The 16,444-nt window shown below is 43.1% G+C and overlaps 1 protein-coding gene across 2 annotated transcripts in view; it reads right to left on the bottom strand.

Annotated features, from left to right (window-relative positions):
• The window catches only part of NELFB (negative elongation factor complex member B), a 200,497-nt gene that overhangs the window by 84,307 nt on the left and 99,746 nt on the right, over positions 1 to 16,444 (bottom strand). For both annotated transcript variants that reach the window (XR_003942541.1, XM_030207069.1), the window contains exons 5-7: positions 8,296 to 8,481; positions 4,528 to 4,640; positions 2,821 to 2,923 (exon numbers count right to left, since the gene is read on the bottom strand). Coding sequence is in view for 1 of the 2 variants with exons in the window: in XM_030207069.1 (XP_030062929.1) it covers positions 2,821 to 2,923; positions 4,528 to 4,640; positions 8,296 to 8,481 (402 nt within the window). In the remaining variant the exon portion in view is untranslated. The remainder of the gene's footprint in view (positions 1 to 2,820; positions 2,924 to 4,527; positions 4,641 to 8,295; positions 8,482 to 16,444) is intronic.

The raw sequence follows: 16,444 nt of genomic DNA, 5'->3' as shown, positions 1-16,444 counted from the left end.
CATTTGTCGTGTAAATTTCTCTCAGGTGTTCAAGACCATTTTCTTCACTAAATTTGGTCTAACAAGAGGGCGAGATTAACTAGAACAGTATTGTAGAGGGAACAGAGGCAAGGGGGTTTGGGAGTTTCCAATGTGTTTTGGTATTATAAGGCGGCACAGGCTCAGTCTGCCATTGAGTGGTTTCATGCGAGTTCGCAGAAGAGGTGGATTGGATTGGAGCAGGAGTCGGTGGGTTCGTGCCCTTTGCGCTCCCTCATGTGGCTGCCTGAGCGTTATCGCTTTTTGGGGCGGGAGGTGTGCCCGTCGATTGTGACTACCTTCCACTACTGGGATACTATGTTTGCCAAGCCTGACCTGGTTTTTTCTAGGCTTACCCCAGTGATTTATAATCCCCTTTTCCCACCTGGTCTTCAATCGGGGACATTTAGGTCCTGGTTTAGGGCTGGCCTAGAGACATGGGGCCAATTTTTCGATGAAGGCATATTCCTATCTTTCGATAATTTAGTTGATTCATATGACATTTCTCCTAAGGATTTGTTTGCATACATACAAGTTAGGCATTTTCTGTCTTCGGCTGAAATAAGGTCTAAAGTGTGTCGAAAGGATTCCTTTCTGGAGGACTTGTGTGAAGATTCTAAAGGTACAAAGGGTCTTATTACTTGCTTATATTTGTTTCAGCGTAGACAGGTTAAGGGCTTGGTGGAGCATAGAGTCCGATGGAGTAGGGAATTGGGTTTGAACTTGACTGAAGAGGAGTGGTCCTCTATGGAAAATGCATTAGCAAGGATTTCTATCTTTGTTCCTTTCAAGGAGAATGCTGTTAAATTTTTTTTATAGGTGGTATCTGACACCAGTTCGCCTGAATCATATGTTTGAGACAGCATCCCCCTTATGTTAGCGGAACTGTGGACAGAGGGGTACTATGGGTCATATTTGGTGGTCATGTGTTATAGTTAGGGCATTTTGGAAGGTGGTCTGGTACCGTCTTCAAAGGTGGATTGGACGACCTATCAAATGGGCACCTGAATTTTTCCTTTTTCCCAAGAAACCTCCAGGTTTGACCACATCACAGTCTGTATTGGTTCGACACGCAATGTTGGCTGCCAGGGTCACATTGGCTGCATAGTGGAGGTCTTCTCAGGTCCCTTCCTTGATAAAATGGGTAAATAAGTTGTGGTATGTTTGTGAAATGGAGAGGCAATGGGCTATACGTCACAAAACTCTGGCCAAATGGGAAGCAATTTGGGAGCCCTTCGTCTCGCACTGTTCGTGCTGAGGCATTTGGTGATGGTGGGGTTTTTTTTTTCCTTTCTTCTTCCCTCTTTAGTTATTTGGTTGATGGGGTTTGGGGGAGAAATGTGTGTGTATGTGTGTGTGTGTGTGTGTGTGTGTGGGGATTTATAGTTTAAAATGTCTCTTAAAAATTTGAAGTTTCAAATGTGTTAGGAGGTCTGGGATAGGGCGCGTTCTGTATCGAGTTGGATCATGTTGTTATTTTTATGGCAATGTATGTTGTTACTCGAACGCTGTACTAAGAGCTTACATTGTTTTCTTTTATTCTGTTTGTGCCCAGTTAATAAAGAATTCTGACAAATTAAAAAAAAAAAAAGAAATGACGCAAATCATCGAAAGACTTCCTGGGCCAAAAAATGAACCGAAGTATACTGTCTCTCTGCTGTGGACAAGAAAAAACTGAGCAGGAACTCTCACGCGACGTGCGGAAAGTCGTCCGCGCATGCGCGGTGCACACGCTAGAAGGCTCTGGCAAAACTTTTTTATTTTTGCTCTGAAAAAATTTGCCGTTTCCTGGCCCAACCCACATGTGAGAACAAGCAGCCTGCTTGTCCTCGGAGAATCGCAATTATCTTGCGTGCAGATGTCACTGTAACCCCATGCCAATGTCCAAGGAAGCTTTATGTATCAGCCCCTAAGGAAATAAGAGAATCGAGCGACTTACCCCAGATCACAAGAAGCAGCAGTGAAATTTAAACCATGGCTTTCCTATGGGGGTTTTTTTTTTTTTACACCAGATGTATAATGAAATATAAGTAAAGATACAGATTATTAGGTAAGCTTATGTTGAAAATGGGAGTTATGATTGTAACAAGAGAAGGATAATCTCTATAATGGTTTCTTTTAGATAAATTGACAATCCATTACTATATCTACAGTTTTGATCTGAAGTTTTGCCATTTTATGTTCCGCTATTTGAAAGGTTTTTTTTGTCTTTCTTGCTGACATACTAGAAAGCTGTTACATATGTGTTATTGAAAAAAAATTGTCCTATGGCAATTGGTCACTTGTTGATGGTCTCATTCAAGTTATCTGGTAGAGGAGTGTGGTAGCCGTGTTAGTCCACTCTTAAGGTTATCAATAGAAATCAAACAAAATAAAACATGGAAAAGAAAATAAGATGATACCTTTTTTTATTGGACATAACTTAATACATTTCTTGATTAGCTTTCGAAGGTTGCCCTTCTTCGTCAGATCGGAAATAAGCAAATGTGCTAGCTGACAGTGTATATAAGTGAAAAGGTTTTCACTTATATACACTGTCAGCTAGCACATTTGCTTATTTCCGATCTGATGAAGAAGGGCAACCTTCGAAAGCTAATCAAGAAATGTATTAAGTTATGTCCAATAAAAAAGGTATCATCTTATTTTCTTTTCCATGTTTTATTTTGTTTGATTTCTATTGATAAAGTTATCTGGTAAAAGCAAAATTAAATAAATTAGTTCTAGTTACCCAGCATTACCAAACTGTAACCAGAATTGAAAATCGTACTCAAATATTGACTCAGGTTAGTACTGGCTACTCACTCTGGGCAGTGCCTCCTGACTGATCAGTTCCTGGAGATTTCGGATAGTGCTCAATGCCAGGGTGTTAATGGCAAAGGAATCACATAAGATCATGGACAGATCCCTGAAAGGTGGCAGAGGCAAAAGTTAGTGTTATACACTGCATATGTACTTACCATAAAGATTTCAGCCTCTAAACAGGGAAAACAGGACAAGTAGTAAAAGCAGCTGCAGGCAGGAAGCAATGAGCTGCCCGGTATGTGTTTGATTTCTACTGATGTTGCTGTGAAAAAATGGAGCACTTTGAAAAAAAAAGTTAAAACCTTTAATATTAAGACCGACCTTTTGCACTAGCATATTTTTGTGAACAACATACCAATACCTTCCAAACACATTCCAGCTGAAACCTGATTTTTTAGAGATTGTGAACTGATCCTAAATTGCACAAAGGAAGGGTTAAATCAATCTCTGTGACAAGCTGTGAAGACATGTATCTTCTGTATATGTCCCAGACATGCATATCTGGAATGTTTTTTTTTTGCCTTGTCATGGGACACTTTCAAATCAGAAAGCAACTTTTACACTAAGAATAGTGAGAAGGGACTATATAACTCATTAGCTGGTATGGATGGGCTGACTGGATAAGTTGTATAGTCTTTATTTGTTTTCGCTTTCTATGTTCCAACATATGAAAAACATTTGGAGCACCCTGAACAAAATTAAGCTTTGGTATTTTACAGCATAACAGATTTTTTTTTCTGTAGTTTGTAATATTTTATATAAAATAGTGTGGTAGCAATATTAGTCAACTTTAAAAGTTAATAACTAAAAACAAAACAAAAAATTGAAAATGATACCTTTTTACTGGACTTAGTACATTTTGACCAGCTTTCCGAGATCAATTCTACCAGCAATCCTTTCAATCACGTCTAGATAATACTGCATCCTGGCGGAAAGAGCATCACTTGGTCCTCAAACCACAAAAGACCACAGCCTGTTATATCGGGTCATGCTACCCCTCCCACTCTTATAACTACATTATTTGGTTTACTTGTGCAGCTAGTAAATCAATTTCAGTATCTTGGCATTATTCTCGATTCGAGATTAAGTTTTTCTCTACAAATTTCATCAGTCTTACAATCTGGTTTTCACACACTTCGCAAGATCATGTCTGTTCAAAGTTATCTGGACTTTGTTTCCTTACATTCACTATTCCACACATTCATCAGCTCCTTGACTACATTGACTAATAATTCATAAATATCTATAATATGGAGTGCGACTGGAATCAAAGTTAGATATTACAACTTCCTCATCCACTTGTGACACCAGAAATCAGTCAGAACCAAAAGCAATATAGGTGGTGAAAAAGCAGGAACTGGGCTTTCAAAAAAATGTTAGTTTTCATCTATGATACACACATTTTGTTCACCATGCCCATGGTAAACTAAGAGGTAAGAGGTTTTTCTGCAGGCTGTGATGCTTTTTATTGGCTAACCAACATGACCCAAAGTTGATAGGCTCCATGAAACGTATTGGTCTCTGCTTCTCCTTCTGAAGAATGGGCTTGTGCTGTCTTGAAAGTTCATGCATTCTATTGTCTTTGGATGACTTTTACAGGGGCCCAATACAGGCTCAAGAGTCTGCAGAGAGCCCAATTTCCTCTAATCCTAAAACACCCCCTTTTTAGAATGATTTTCTTAGCTTCTCGATTCACATTGTAATTACCCCAGCACTTGCTCTTGTCCTTTCTTCACACCATCAAGAAAACCTTGCAGCTCTCGAGCTCTCTTGTTATCCACAAATTTCTCACGAATGCAGGCATCCAGACACCAGGTGAACTGCAGGGGAGGAACAAAATCCCCAAATTACCATCATGTGCATGCTGCCATGCAAACGGTCAACATCTGATATTTAGGATCACCACTCTTCACAAGTGGCATGCATTGCAACAGAGACATGATCAATTGTTACCTACAATAATAATCTCATTTTATTTCTTCCACTTACTAGCAGGTGTTCTCTGAGGACAGGTATTCTGATATGTAGGTGCCGTCATCTATTGAGCCCAGGTGCAGATACTGCCCAGTGTACTGATTGTTCCAGAAGCCTTTGGCAGGTCCAACTGTGCATGCTTTCCTGCCCGCCCAACTTACGAAGGACCTTCAGTTTGGTAAAAAGCATAGCAACTCCTAGGGGAGGTGGGAGAATATGTAAGAATACCTTGTCCTACTGAGAACACTTGCTAAAGGTAAATAACTTCCCTTCCTCTGAGAAAAAGCAGGACAGAGTTTCTTACATGTGGGAATCCCTAGCTACCAGGATTATCAAAAACACTAACAAAAAAGTCCTATCGTGAAGGTGCAGCCTGGAACAGAAAAGAATGGGCCCAGGAGGGTGGAGTTGGATTCTACACTCCAAATAAATTCTGCAGAACTGTCTGACCAAACTGGCTGTCGCATTGGGTATTCTGCTCAAGGCAGTAGGTGAGACGTGAATGAATGGACTGAAGACCGTGTTGCAGCTCTGCAAATCTCTTCAATGGAGGCTGACCAAGTGGGCTACTGACACTACCATAGTTCTGACATGACCCTCTAGAGTTAGTCCAGCCTGGGAATAAGGGAAAGAGATTCAGTTTATCGATGGTTGCCCTAATCCTGTTTAGGTTAAAAGAAACAAAAAGATTGGTGGACCGTGTACGGGCTTTAGTCAACTCCAGATAGAAGGCTGTACTTGTTTTATTCTTTCTTGATTTCTTTTCTCCTTTCCTATCATGTAGTTCCTTTTCCCTTCATTTTAATTGCTATTTTATTGTTTGTAAACTGCTTTGATTTTATGAAGCTCAATACGTCAAAGCATACTACCGGATTTTATGAAAAGCAGTATATCAAGATTACATAAACTACACTAAGGCTCGTTTGCAGTTCAAGGTGTGCAGTGCGCTTTTAACAGGATGGCCATGAAATTTCAGGAAAAACGTTGGAAGAACAATTCACTTAAGAAGGAATTTAGGATTGGTGCAGAGAACTACACTGTTATGATAAAAGTTTGTGTATAGTAGATCAACTATTAGGGCCTGATGCTCACTGACTCTGCGAGCTGAAGTGAGTGCCACTAAAAGTAAGATTTCCACGTCATATTCTTTAGTTTACAGGCTCAAAAAGAGCTTTCATCAGCTGGGTGAGGATGACTTTAGAGGTCCCATGACACCATCGGAGGTCTGACAGGGGGCTTTGTCAACAGCAAACCTCTCATGAAGCGAACTAAAGGGATGGGCATACCTTCTACAAATTAATGGTAGGCACTAATTACACTTACAGAATTAGTTTTCAAACCAGATTAGGAAAGGTGTAGAAAGTACTCAAGCAGTTTTTATGTAAGACAAGACAGTGGATCTAGGGCCTTGCCCTCACACCATAAGAATAACAATACTGGATCAGATCAATGGTCTATCTAGCCCCGTATCCTGCTTTCAAGTGGCCAATCCAGGTCACAAGTACCTGGCAGAAACCCAAATAGCACCAATATTCCATGCCACCAAGCCCAGGGCAAGCTGTGGCTTCCCCATGTCTATGTCAAGAGCAGACTATGGAGTTTTCCTCCAGGAACTTCTCAAACCTTTTTAAAACCCAGATATGTTAACTGCCATTACCACATCCTCTGGCAGTGAGGTCCAGAGATTAACTATTCTTTGCATGAAAAAATGTTTCCTCCTATTTGTTTTAAAAGTATTTCCATGTAACTTCAGAGTGTTCCCTAGTATTTGCACTTTTTCAAACAGAAAAAAATTGTTTCACTTCTACTCGCTCTACACCACTCAGGATTTTGTAGACCTCAATCATATCTTCCCTCAGCCATTTCTTTTCCAAGCTGAAAAGCCCTAACCTCTTTAGCCTTTCCTTTTATGAGAGGAGTTCCATCCCTTTTATCATTTTGGTCGCCCTTCTTTGAACCTTTTCTAATTCCATCATATCTTTTTGGAGATACGGCGACCAGAATTGAATACAATACTCAAGATGAGGTTGCATTATGGTATTCTTGGTCTTATTTACCATCCCTTTCCTACTAATTCCTAGCATCATCTTGCTTTTTTGGTCTCTGCCGCACAATGGGCAGAAGATTTCAGAATATTGTCTACAACGACATCTAGATCTTTTTCTTGGGTGCTGAACCCCCAAGGTGGACCCTAGCATCAGGTAACTATGATTAAGATTATTCTTCCCAATGTGCATCACTTAGCACTTGTCTACATTAAATTTCATCTGCCAACTGGATGCCAGTCTTCCAGTTTCCTAAGGTTTTCCTGCAATATTTAACAGTCCCCATGTGTTTTAACAATCTTGAATAGTTTTGTATCATCATCTGCAAATGTAATCGCCCCTTTTGCTCCCTCGCAGGCTTTCTGCTTCTGATGTACCCGAAAAAGTTGTTACTGTGAGTTTTTATCTCTGTGGAAAGTTTCTCTTAATTTTCTCTTTTAGTCTTCTTTATTATTGCTTTGTATTTGACTTGCCAGTGGTTATGTTGCTTCTTATTTTCTTCATTTGGGTCTTTTTTCCATTCTTTGACGGACAATCTTTTGGCTGTAATGGCCTCTTTTACTTCACCTTTTAACCATGCTGGTGGTTGTTTTTTCTTTCCACCTTTGCAAACACGTGGACTGTATCTGGACTGGGCTTCCAAGATAGTATTTTCGAATAATGTCCATGCTTGATTTAGTGCCCTGAAGATTGTATAATGTCACATACATGTATAAGCAGACAGCTGAGCTACTGACCAAGAGCATAGATTTGTTGTTGTTTTTTTTAAATTGGCAATAAAGGTAATGTTACAATAGAATTTGATTCCAACATTATTGTAGATAGAATATAACCATTTGCATCTGGTTACTTTTTTTAAAATATGGAATGAGTGAGCCAGGTGGAGCAAAGTGTTGTAGTGGGCAGGGGAGAACAATGTATGAAGATCCCACATGAGGAAGGAGTATCCTCGAGAAAGGGTGGAAGTGTGTGCCCCATTAACAGCCTGATAAGTGGCATGGCTGGCTGAATTTAGCAGCAAGAGGGAAACGGAGCATTCAAAATGGTACAGATCTGGACTTCCTTGCACCTCTAGTCTAAGCTACCTTTCGCAGAAAGTTTTTGTTCTTATAAAGTTTTGGTTTTCAAGTGCTAGTTTTATAACTTACAATTATAAGGAATTTATGTTCTGGTTACGAATCGCTGTCCAGTGAGGGGAAGTTAAGTCTGATGCTCAGCACAGGGGGGAAAAGATGATGTGAATGTTTCTAGAGACATGGAGTACTATGGGGTAATAATAATTATAAAGAAGGCATGGTTGGAAAGATTTCAGATAGATATTCCTATGGGATTGATGCAGTATGTAAATGAAAGATGGTATGAAGGGGGGGGGGGGTGGGGTATGAAATTCTGTTTTTAGACATGGTAGCAGAATATGATCTTCTCTCTATTACACTTGCAGCAGATCACTCAGTACCTTATGACATGGGTCAACAGAGCAGATCTCACTTATGTCCAAATCATGCAGTGACATGAGTAGTTCTGCACGCAGGGTGCAGTAATGTACATTCCGTGTGCGGAGAAAGAGAGTGCGCAAGAACTGCAGCACCATATCGTACAGCTTCACATTCTTCCCGATCATCTGAGTCAGCTTCTGAACAACCTGATGAGACAAAAACATGATATCAAACTAAGTGAACATTTCCCATATCACAGAGAAGTATTCCTTTGGATCACGTCCTATCAAGGCGGTCTGAAGACGTAACGATTCAATGTGTACTGTAAATTGAATTTTGTGTTAAAATCTGAGGCATAAATATCTCTCTTTATTTTCAACTATTTTAATTAGTCAAGTGTAAGATAAAATATTACACACACACATATATGTATATATATCATCAGAATTAACAACTTTCCCATCAAACCATATGTGGAACGCTATGAAATTCTAAAATAAGCTAAAACTTGATCTGTATACAGGACCGGGGATGAATTCGTAGCTTTGTTTTTGAGTAGTGTTTGGGTAGTTCTTAAGCTTGGGCATTGGTAGGAATGATTTTTTTTTCGTTTTATTAGGAGAGAGAGCTGTTGTTAGTTTGTACATTTATGAATGGTTATGAGATGTGATAAGGGATGTTTTAATGGTAGGCAAGCAACGTCCACCCCCCACTCTTTCCCATAAGATAATAAGTTTGAAGTATTGTCGTTGATGTTTTGACGATGTGTGTGTATTTTATTCTAGTTTGAGATACGACTATTTTTAAAAAATGAAGATACATACCTGTAGCAGGTATTCTCCGAGGACAGCAGGCTGATCGAATGCTCCGTCGCGCAGGAGAGCACATTGCGCATGCGCGAAAGGCTTCCTGCCTGCGACACAAGCGTGAGACCCCCAGTTTAATAAAAAGCAATACAGAAAGTACTACTACTACTATTTAACATTTCTATAGCGCTGCACAAACATAGAAGAAAGACAGTCCCTGCTCAAAGAGCTTACAATCTAAGTAGAACAACTCCAAGGGGAGGAGGGTGGGTTTGTGAGAATAATCAGCCTGCTGTCCTCGGAGAATACCTGCTACAGGTATGTATCTTCATTTTCTCCAAGGAAAGCAGGCTGATTACTGTCACAATTGGGGTATCCCTAGCATCCAGGCTCACTCAAAACAAAGAACACTGGTCAACTGGGCCTCACAATGGCGAGGACATAACAGAGATTGACCTGAAACTAAACACAACTAAGTGAGAGTGCAGCCTGGAACAGAACAAAAAAGGGCCTAGGAGGGTGGAGTTGGATTCTAAACCCCGAACAGATTCTGCAGCATCAACTGCCCAAACCGACTGTCGTGTCGGGTATCCTGCTGAAGGCAGTAGTGACATGTGAATGTGTGGACTGATGACCACGCTGCAGCCTTGCAAATCTCTTCAATGGAGGCTGACTTTAAGTGAGCCACTGACGCAGCCATGGCTCTGACATTATGAGTCGTGACATAGCCCACTAAAGACAGCCCAGCTTGGGCATAAGTGAAGGAAATGCAATCTGCTAGCCAATTAGAGATGGTGCGTTTTCCGATGGCGACTCCCCTCCTGTTGGGATTAAAAGAAACAAACAACTGGGTGGACTGTCTATAGGGCTTTTTCTGTTCCACATAAAAGGCCAATGCTCTCTTACAGTACAGGGTGTGCAACTTGTCTTCACCAGGGCGGGTATGAGGATGGGGAAAAATGTTGGCAAGACAACTGACTGGTTCAGATGGAACTCCGACACCACCTTCGGCAAGAACTTAGGGTGCAGGCGGAGGACTACTCTGTTGTGATGAAACTTGCTATAACGTGCATGCACTACCAAGGCCTGAAGCTCACTGACTCTACGAGCTGAAGTAACAGCCACCAAGAAAACAACCTTCCAGGTCAAGTACTTCAGATGGCAGGAATTCAGTGGCTCAAAAGGAGCTTTCATCAGCTGGGTGAGAACAACGCTGAGATCCCATGACACTGGTGGGGGTTTGACAGGGGGCTTTGACAAAAGCAAACCTCTCATGAAGCGAACAACTAAAGGCTGTCCAGAGATAGGCTTACCCTCTACACGGCAATGAAAGGCACTAATCGCACTGAGGTGAACCCTTACGGAGTTGGTCTGCAGACCCGACTCTGACAGGTGTAGAAGGTATTCAAGCAGGGTGTCTGTGTAGGACAAGAAAGAGGATCTAGGGCCCTGCTGTCACACCAGATGGCAAACCTCCTCCATTTGAAAGAGTAACACCTCTTCGTGGAATCTTTCCTGGAAGCAAGCAAGACTCGGGAGACACCCTCTGAAAGACCCAAGGAGGCTAATTCTAAGCTCTCAATATCCAGGCCATGAGAGCCAGAGACTGGAGGTTGGGATGTAGAAGCGACCCCTCGTTCTGAGTGATGAGGGTTGGAAAACACTCCAATCTCCACGGTTCTTCGGAGGACAACTCCAGCAGAAGAGGGAACCAAATCTGACGCGGCCAGAAGGGTGCAATCAGGATCATGGTTCCCGCAGTCTTGCTTCAGTTTCAGCAAAGTCTTCCCTACTAGAGGTATGGGAGGATACGCATACAGAAGGCCTGTCCCCCAATGTAGGAAAAAGGCATCTGACGCTAGTCTGTCGTGAGCCTGAAGACTGGAACAGAATTGAGGGACTTTGTGATTGAACTGAGTGGCAAAAAGGTCCACTGAGGGGGTGGCCCCACGCTCTGCTTAACCTGCCGGCCAGACTGTTTACGCCTGCCAGATACGTGGCCTGGAGAAACATGCCGTGACGGCGCGCCCAAAGCCACATCCGGACGGCTTCCTGACACAGAGGGCGAGATCCGGTGCCCCCCTGCTTGTTGGTGCAATACATAGCAACCTGATTGTCTGTCTGAATTAAAATAATTTGACTGTACAGCCGATCTCTGAAAGCCCTGAGAGCGTTCCACATCGCTCGTAATTCCAGGAGGTTGATCTGAAGATCCTTTTCCTGAAAGGACCAAGCTCCTTGAGTGTGAAGTCCATCTACATGAGCTCCCCACCCCAGGAGAGATGCATCCGTCGTCAGCACTTTGTGCAGCTGAGGAATTTGGAATGGACAGCCCAAGGTCAGATTGGATCGAATGGTCCACCACTGAAGGGAACTGGAAAAGTCGGTGGAGAGATGGATCACATGCTCTAGATCCCCTGTGGCCTGGCACCACTGGGAAGCTAGAGTCCATTGAGCTGGTCTCATATGTAGGCATGCCATGGGAGTCACATGAACTGTGGAAGCCATGTGTCCTAGAAGTCTCAACATCTGCCGAGCTGTGATCTGTTGAGACGCTCGAGTTAAGGAGACTAGAGCCAAGAGATTGTCTGCCCTTGCCTGGGGGAGATGAGCTTGAGACGTCCGTGTGTCCAACAGAGCTCCAATGAACTCCAATTTCTGAACTGGAACAAGGGATAATTGACTACAAACCCCAGTAGCTCTAGCACTCGAACAGTCATCCGCATGGACTGTAGAGCACCTGCCTCCGAGGTGCTCTTCACCAGCCAATCGTCGCGATAAGGGAAAACATGCACTCCCAGTCTATGTAGTGATGCTGCGACAACTGCCAGGCACTTTGTGAAGACCCTGGGTGCAGATGTGAGGCCAAAGGGCAGAACACAGTAGTACTGAAAGTGCCGAGATCCCAACCAAAATCGAAGATACTTCCTGTGAGCTGGGAGTATCGAGATGTGAGTATAGGCATCCTTTAAGTCCAGAGAGCATAGCCAATCGTTTTCCTGAATCATGGGAAAAAGGGTGCCCAGGGAAACCATCCTGAACTTTTCTCGGATTAGGAATTTGTTCAGGGCCCTTAGGTCTAGGATGGGACGCATCCCCCCTGTTTTCTTTTGCACAAGGAAGTAACTGGAATAGAATCTCAGCCCTTCTTCCTCTGGTGGAACGGGTTCGACCGCATTGGCCTTTAGAAGGGCGGAGAGTTCCTCTGCAAATACCTGCTTGTGCTGGGAGCTGAAGGACTGAGCTCCCAGTGGACAATTTGGAGGCATGGATACCAGATTGAGAGTGTATCCTAACCGGACTATTTGAAGAATCCACTTGTCAGAGGTTATAAGAGGCCACCTTTGGTGACAATAATCAGTCTGCTTGTCTTTGGAGAATTTAAGCTACATAATATTTCTGTGCTGTGTTTGGCCACATTTAGGTGCAGAGTCAACAAGCTGTAAAAACTGAATGTTTGGAGATGCAGTCATGTGAGCTGAAAGATCTTACTATGTCTTCAGCTGAGATTTTGAGAGCAGGGTTTGCAAGAAGTGTGGGAGATTCCTTGAAATTGAATGGATTTTTGGAGTCTTCTATGGAGTCCATTACAGGAAGAATTACTCTTCTCACTATCTTTGAACTTGGACATATCCATAATGCAGTTTCAGACATATGGCTGAGCAGTTTTTGGGATCACATATGGGGAAATTATGTCCTGATAATTTTATTTCCTTTAGTTAGCTACACTGTTCTGCACTAATGGGTGTTACCCCTTCCTACTAGCAGGTGGAGGTAGAGAAAACTGAATTCTAACAACAACAACACCGGTAAACACTGGGGCAGGGCTGCCAAGAGACAAAGCTGGGCCCGGGTCAAATAATCTTAAGGGCCCCCCCGCCCCCTCCCCACATCATAAGTTGTCGATGATCGACGGCCTCACTGTGCAGATCGAGCGATCTCGTGGCCGGGTCGCAGGCCAGATCGCAGGACGAATCATAGCCAGAGTCTCGGTGCTCTCAGAGGCCTAAAACAAACCACTGGGACTAGGACTCTCTGAGCCGTACCGGAGCACCAGAGGCTTGACCGAGACTCCCCGCCAACCCTCCCCACGAACGTGATTCTGAGCGCCTAGCTGCCCCCTAGGAAGTCTTGAGGATACGCGAGCCTACCGTGGTGGAGTGTCGAAGGCCAGCCGAGACATCTCGCTGATCATCTCTACAGACAGGCTGCCGAGCGCCTCCAAGAGCCGACCACAGCCCCTCCCGACTCGGAAACACGACGCCAATCATCTCATTCCGACCATTTGCTCAACTGGGAGCGCCGAACGGCAGACTGAGGGAGAGAGGAGGCACTGAGCACGCACTACATACCAGAGTGCCTGTGTGTGGGGGACAGATGTCGGAGTGACGTGTGGGACGCGCCCGGCCGGTGCTCGCTGCCTTAGACCCCATCCAACAAAAACAGTGCTAGACTTGCTGCAGATGGACAGACAATAAGGAATGACAACGTGACTGCAGCAGCTCATAGGCTTACTTGCTGTGCTCTGAGTGTACATCAATGAAGGCTTCACGGGGCAGTGGAAACAGAGATTAACCAAATGGCTTCCTTGCTTGAGCGGACTAGATAGGCTCATTTCCACTCCAGTCTATTAAACCCCCTTCAAGATTCACCAACTCATAGGTTTATTTGCTTTTCTTTGAGTGAACACCAAAGACAGCTGCGCAGGGCAGGGAAACAGAGATTAACTAAATAACTCCCCCCCCCCCCACCCCGCTTACAGTGGACTAGATGGGATCACTTCCACTCCAGTCTACTAAACCTCCTTCAAGATTTGCCAGGAAAGAGGAGAACAGTGAACCGCAGTGCTAGGTTATGACTAGTGATCGCTGCATACTGTAAGCAGCGCCGGCTGTCAAAATAAAGAAGCACACGCTGTCACTAAACTTTTATTATTCCGAGAACGCCAGATCCCACTAAGTCAAGCCATTGTGATATAACGTTACCGCTACAAGACGGAGACCTCACAACTTTTAAGGAGGTCGATTGCTACGCAAATACGAGGTTCCGGGACAATATTCTTCAACGTTGAATACAGCAATAATCCTCTTTTAAAAATACAGAAATAGTCTTCTTTTAAAAACAATTGAATTGATACCATAATGAACACTGCCAAACTGCTCCTTGCAATCTACTCCTTATCCCTGATCCACCTAATGACTACCCCTTTCGCAGAAATCAACAATATACCCATACTATTAAAAAAACGAACACTGACCAGACACACCACATCACACCAAACCGACATTAACCAAAACAAAGGTAGAGAACCAAGCGTACATCCTCAACAGAATGGAAAGAAAGGTCATAAAAAACCCACACAAACCAAGAAACGACAACTAACAAAAGTCCACAACACCGAATGCAGAAGACCCATACCAAAACATTCAAATAGGCTAAGTCAACGCCAGATCCGTAGTAAACAAAACAACAGACTGGATCACGTCAGCGAAACTTGATCTACTCTTCATCACTGAAACCTGGATCCATGATCAGAAGGACCCTATCATCTTAAACCTATGTCCTCCAGGATATAAAATCACCCACTGGACCAGAAAAGAAAAAAAGAGGAAAGGGCATAGCGCTTATATACCGATCTCACTTCACGATTGAAACCACTACGGAATCTATAACAACCCACCTCGAAATAGCCTCAATTAGAATCCACCATAAAACCCTGCTCGACCGCCTAGATTGCGTCCTATTCTACAGACCACCATGCAACTGGAACGAAAGCCAAGCAGACTTCATGGACTTCGTTTCAAATATATGTGTATCCAACTCCAATACACTAGTATTAGGAGACATTAACCTTCACCTTGAAGACCCAAACTCTACCAGCGCACGAGAATACAAGGACTTCCTTCATCTATGTGATCTTACATGGCCACACATGCAAACAACTCACTCGAAGGGTCATACACTCGACCTCTTCTCATACAAACTGTCCACTGATCAGAACCTAACCAAATACAAACTAGATGGACAGAAACACCATGGACTGACTACTATAAACTAAACCTATCCCTAAAATGGCGGAAAAGGGCTCTCTCCACACGCGAGAACACACAACTCACACCACAAGAGGCCAAATAGATCCGGTTACTTTCTGGCAACAGATATACAACAACGATTGGTCAGCACAAACGGAATCCATATATTACCTCTCAGAATGGGACAAAAGATGCAGACACATACTAGACAAAATAGCACCCTTACAAACAAGGACTTCACGTAGACAGAACTCGATACCGTGGTTCAATGAAGAATTGAAAAAACTAAAAACACAATCTAGGAAACTGGAGCGCACATGGAAAAAAAAATGAACATACACCCAACGCATGGAAACAACTACAAAGGAAATACAAATACGCAATAAGGCAGACCAAAAGATCGAACTACAAAACTAAAATTGGATCAGGCTACAAAAACACGAAGAAATTATACCATCTCGTGAACAAACTACTAGACACAATGCCGGTCACCACAACCAACACTGACATCCCATCTGCAGACAACCTTGCTAAATATTTCAATGAAAAAATCATAAACCTACGCAAAACCTTAACTCAGAACTACATGGACACAGAAAACATCATTAATGGTCTAGACCCAACCCCTGGTGAATACCCTGCTGACTGAATATGGTCAAATTTCGCTCTCCTCAGCGCCGACACAGTTACACAAGCGAATAAAAAATACTCCAATAGCCACTGTCAACTGGACACCTGCCCCAGCTACCTAATACAATCTGCCCCCTATCGCTTCATAACAGATCTCACTTCCCACTTAAACTTCATGTTTCAGCACGGTATCTACCCTAAAGAAAAAGGCAACATCCTGCTCACCCCAATACTAAAAGACACCAAGAAAAAAAACAAACGACATTACCAACTACCGCCCAGTAGCATCTATCCACTAATGGAAGGACTGGTGACCAAACAACTCAATGACTATATAAACAAATTCACTATACTACATGAGTCACAATCAGGATTTTGATCCCTACACGGCACCAAAACAGTACTACTTACACTCCTAACCAAATTCAAGCAGGAAATAGCAATAGCCAAGAGCATTCTCCTCCTCCAATTTGACATGTCAAGTGCGTTCAACATGGTTAACCATAACATACAGATAAGACTCATAGAATACTTCGGAATCAGTGGTGGCACTCTCAACTGGATCAAGGGTTTTTTGTTTTTTTTTTAACCACAAGAACATAAGTGAAATCAAAAACAAACATATTGTCACCGTGGAAACCAGACTGCGGAGTACCGCAAGGATCACCACTCACTGATCCTTTTCAACCTCATGATGACTC

This window comes from Microcaecilia unicolor, chromosome 6, assembly GCF_901765095.1.
Source record: "Microcaecilia unicolor chromosome 6, aMicUni1.1, whole genome shotgun sequence".
NCBI lineage: Eukaryota > Metazoa > Chordata > Amphibia > Gymnophiona > Siphonopidae > Microcaecilia > Microcaecilia unicolor.
This window is presented reverse-complemented; position numbering and strand designations above follow the sequence as displayed.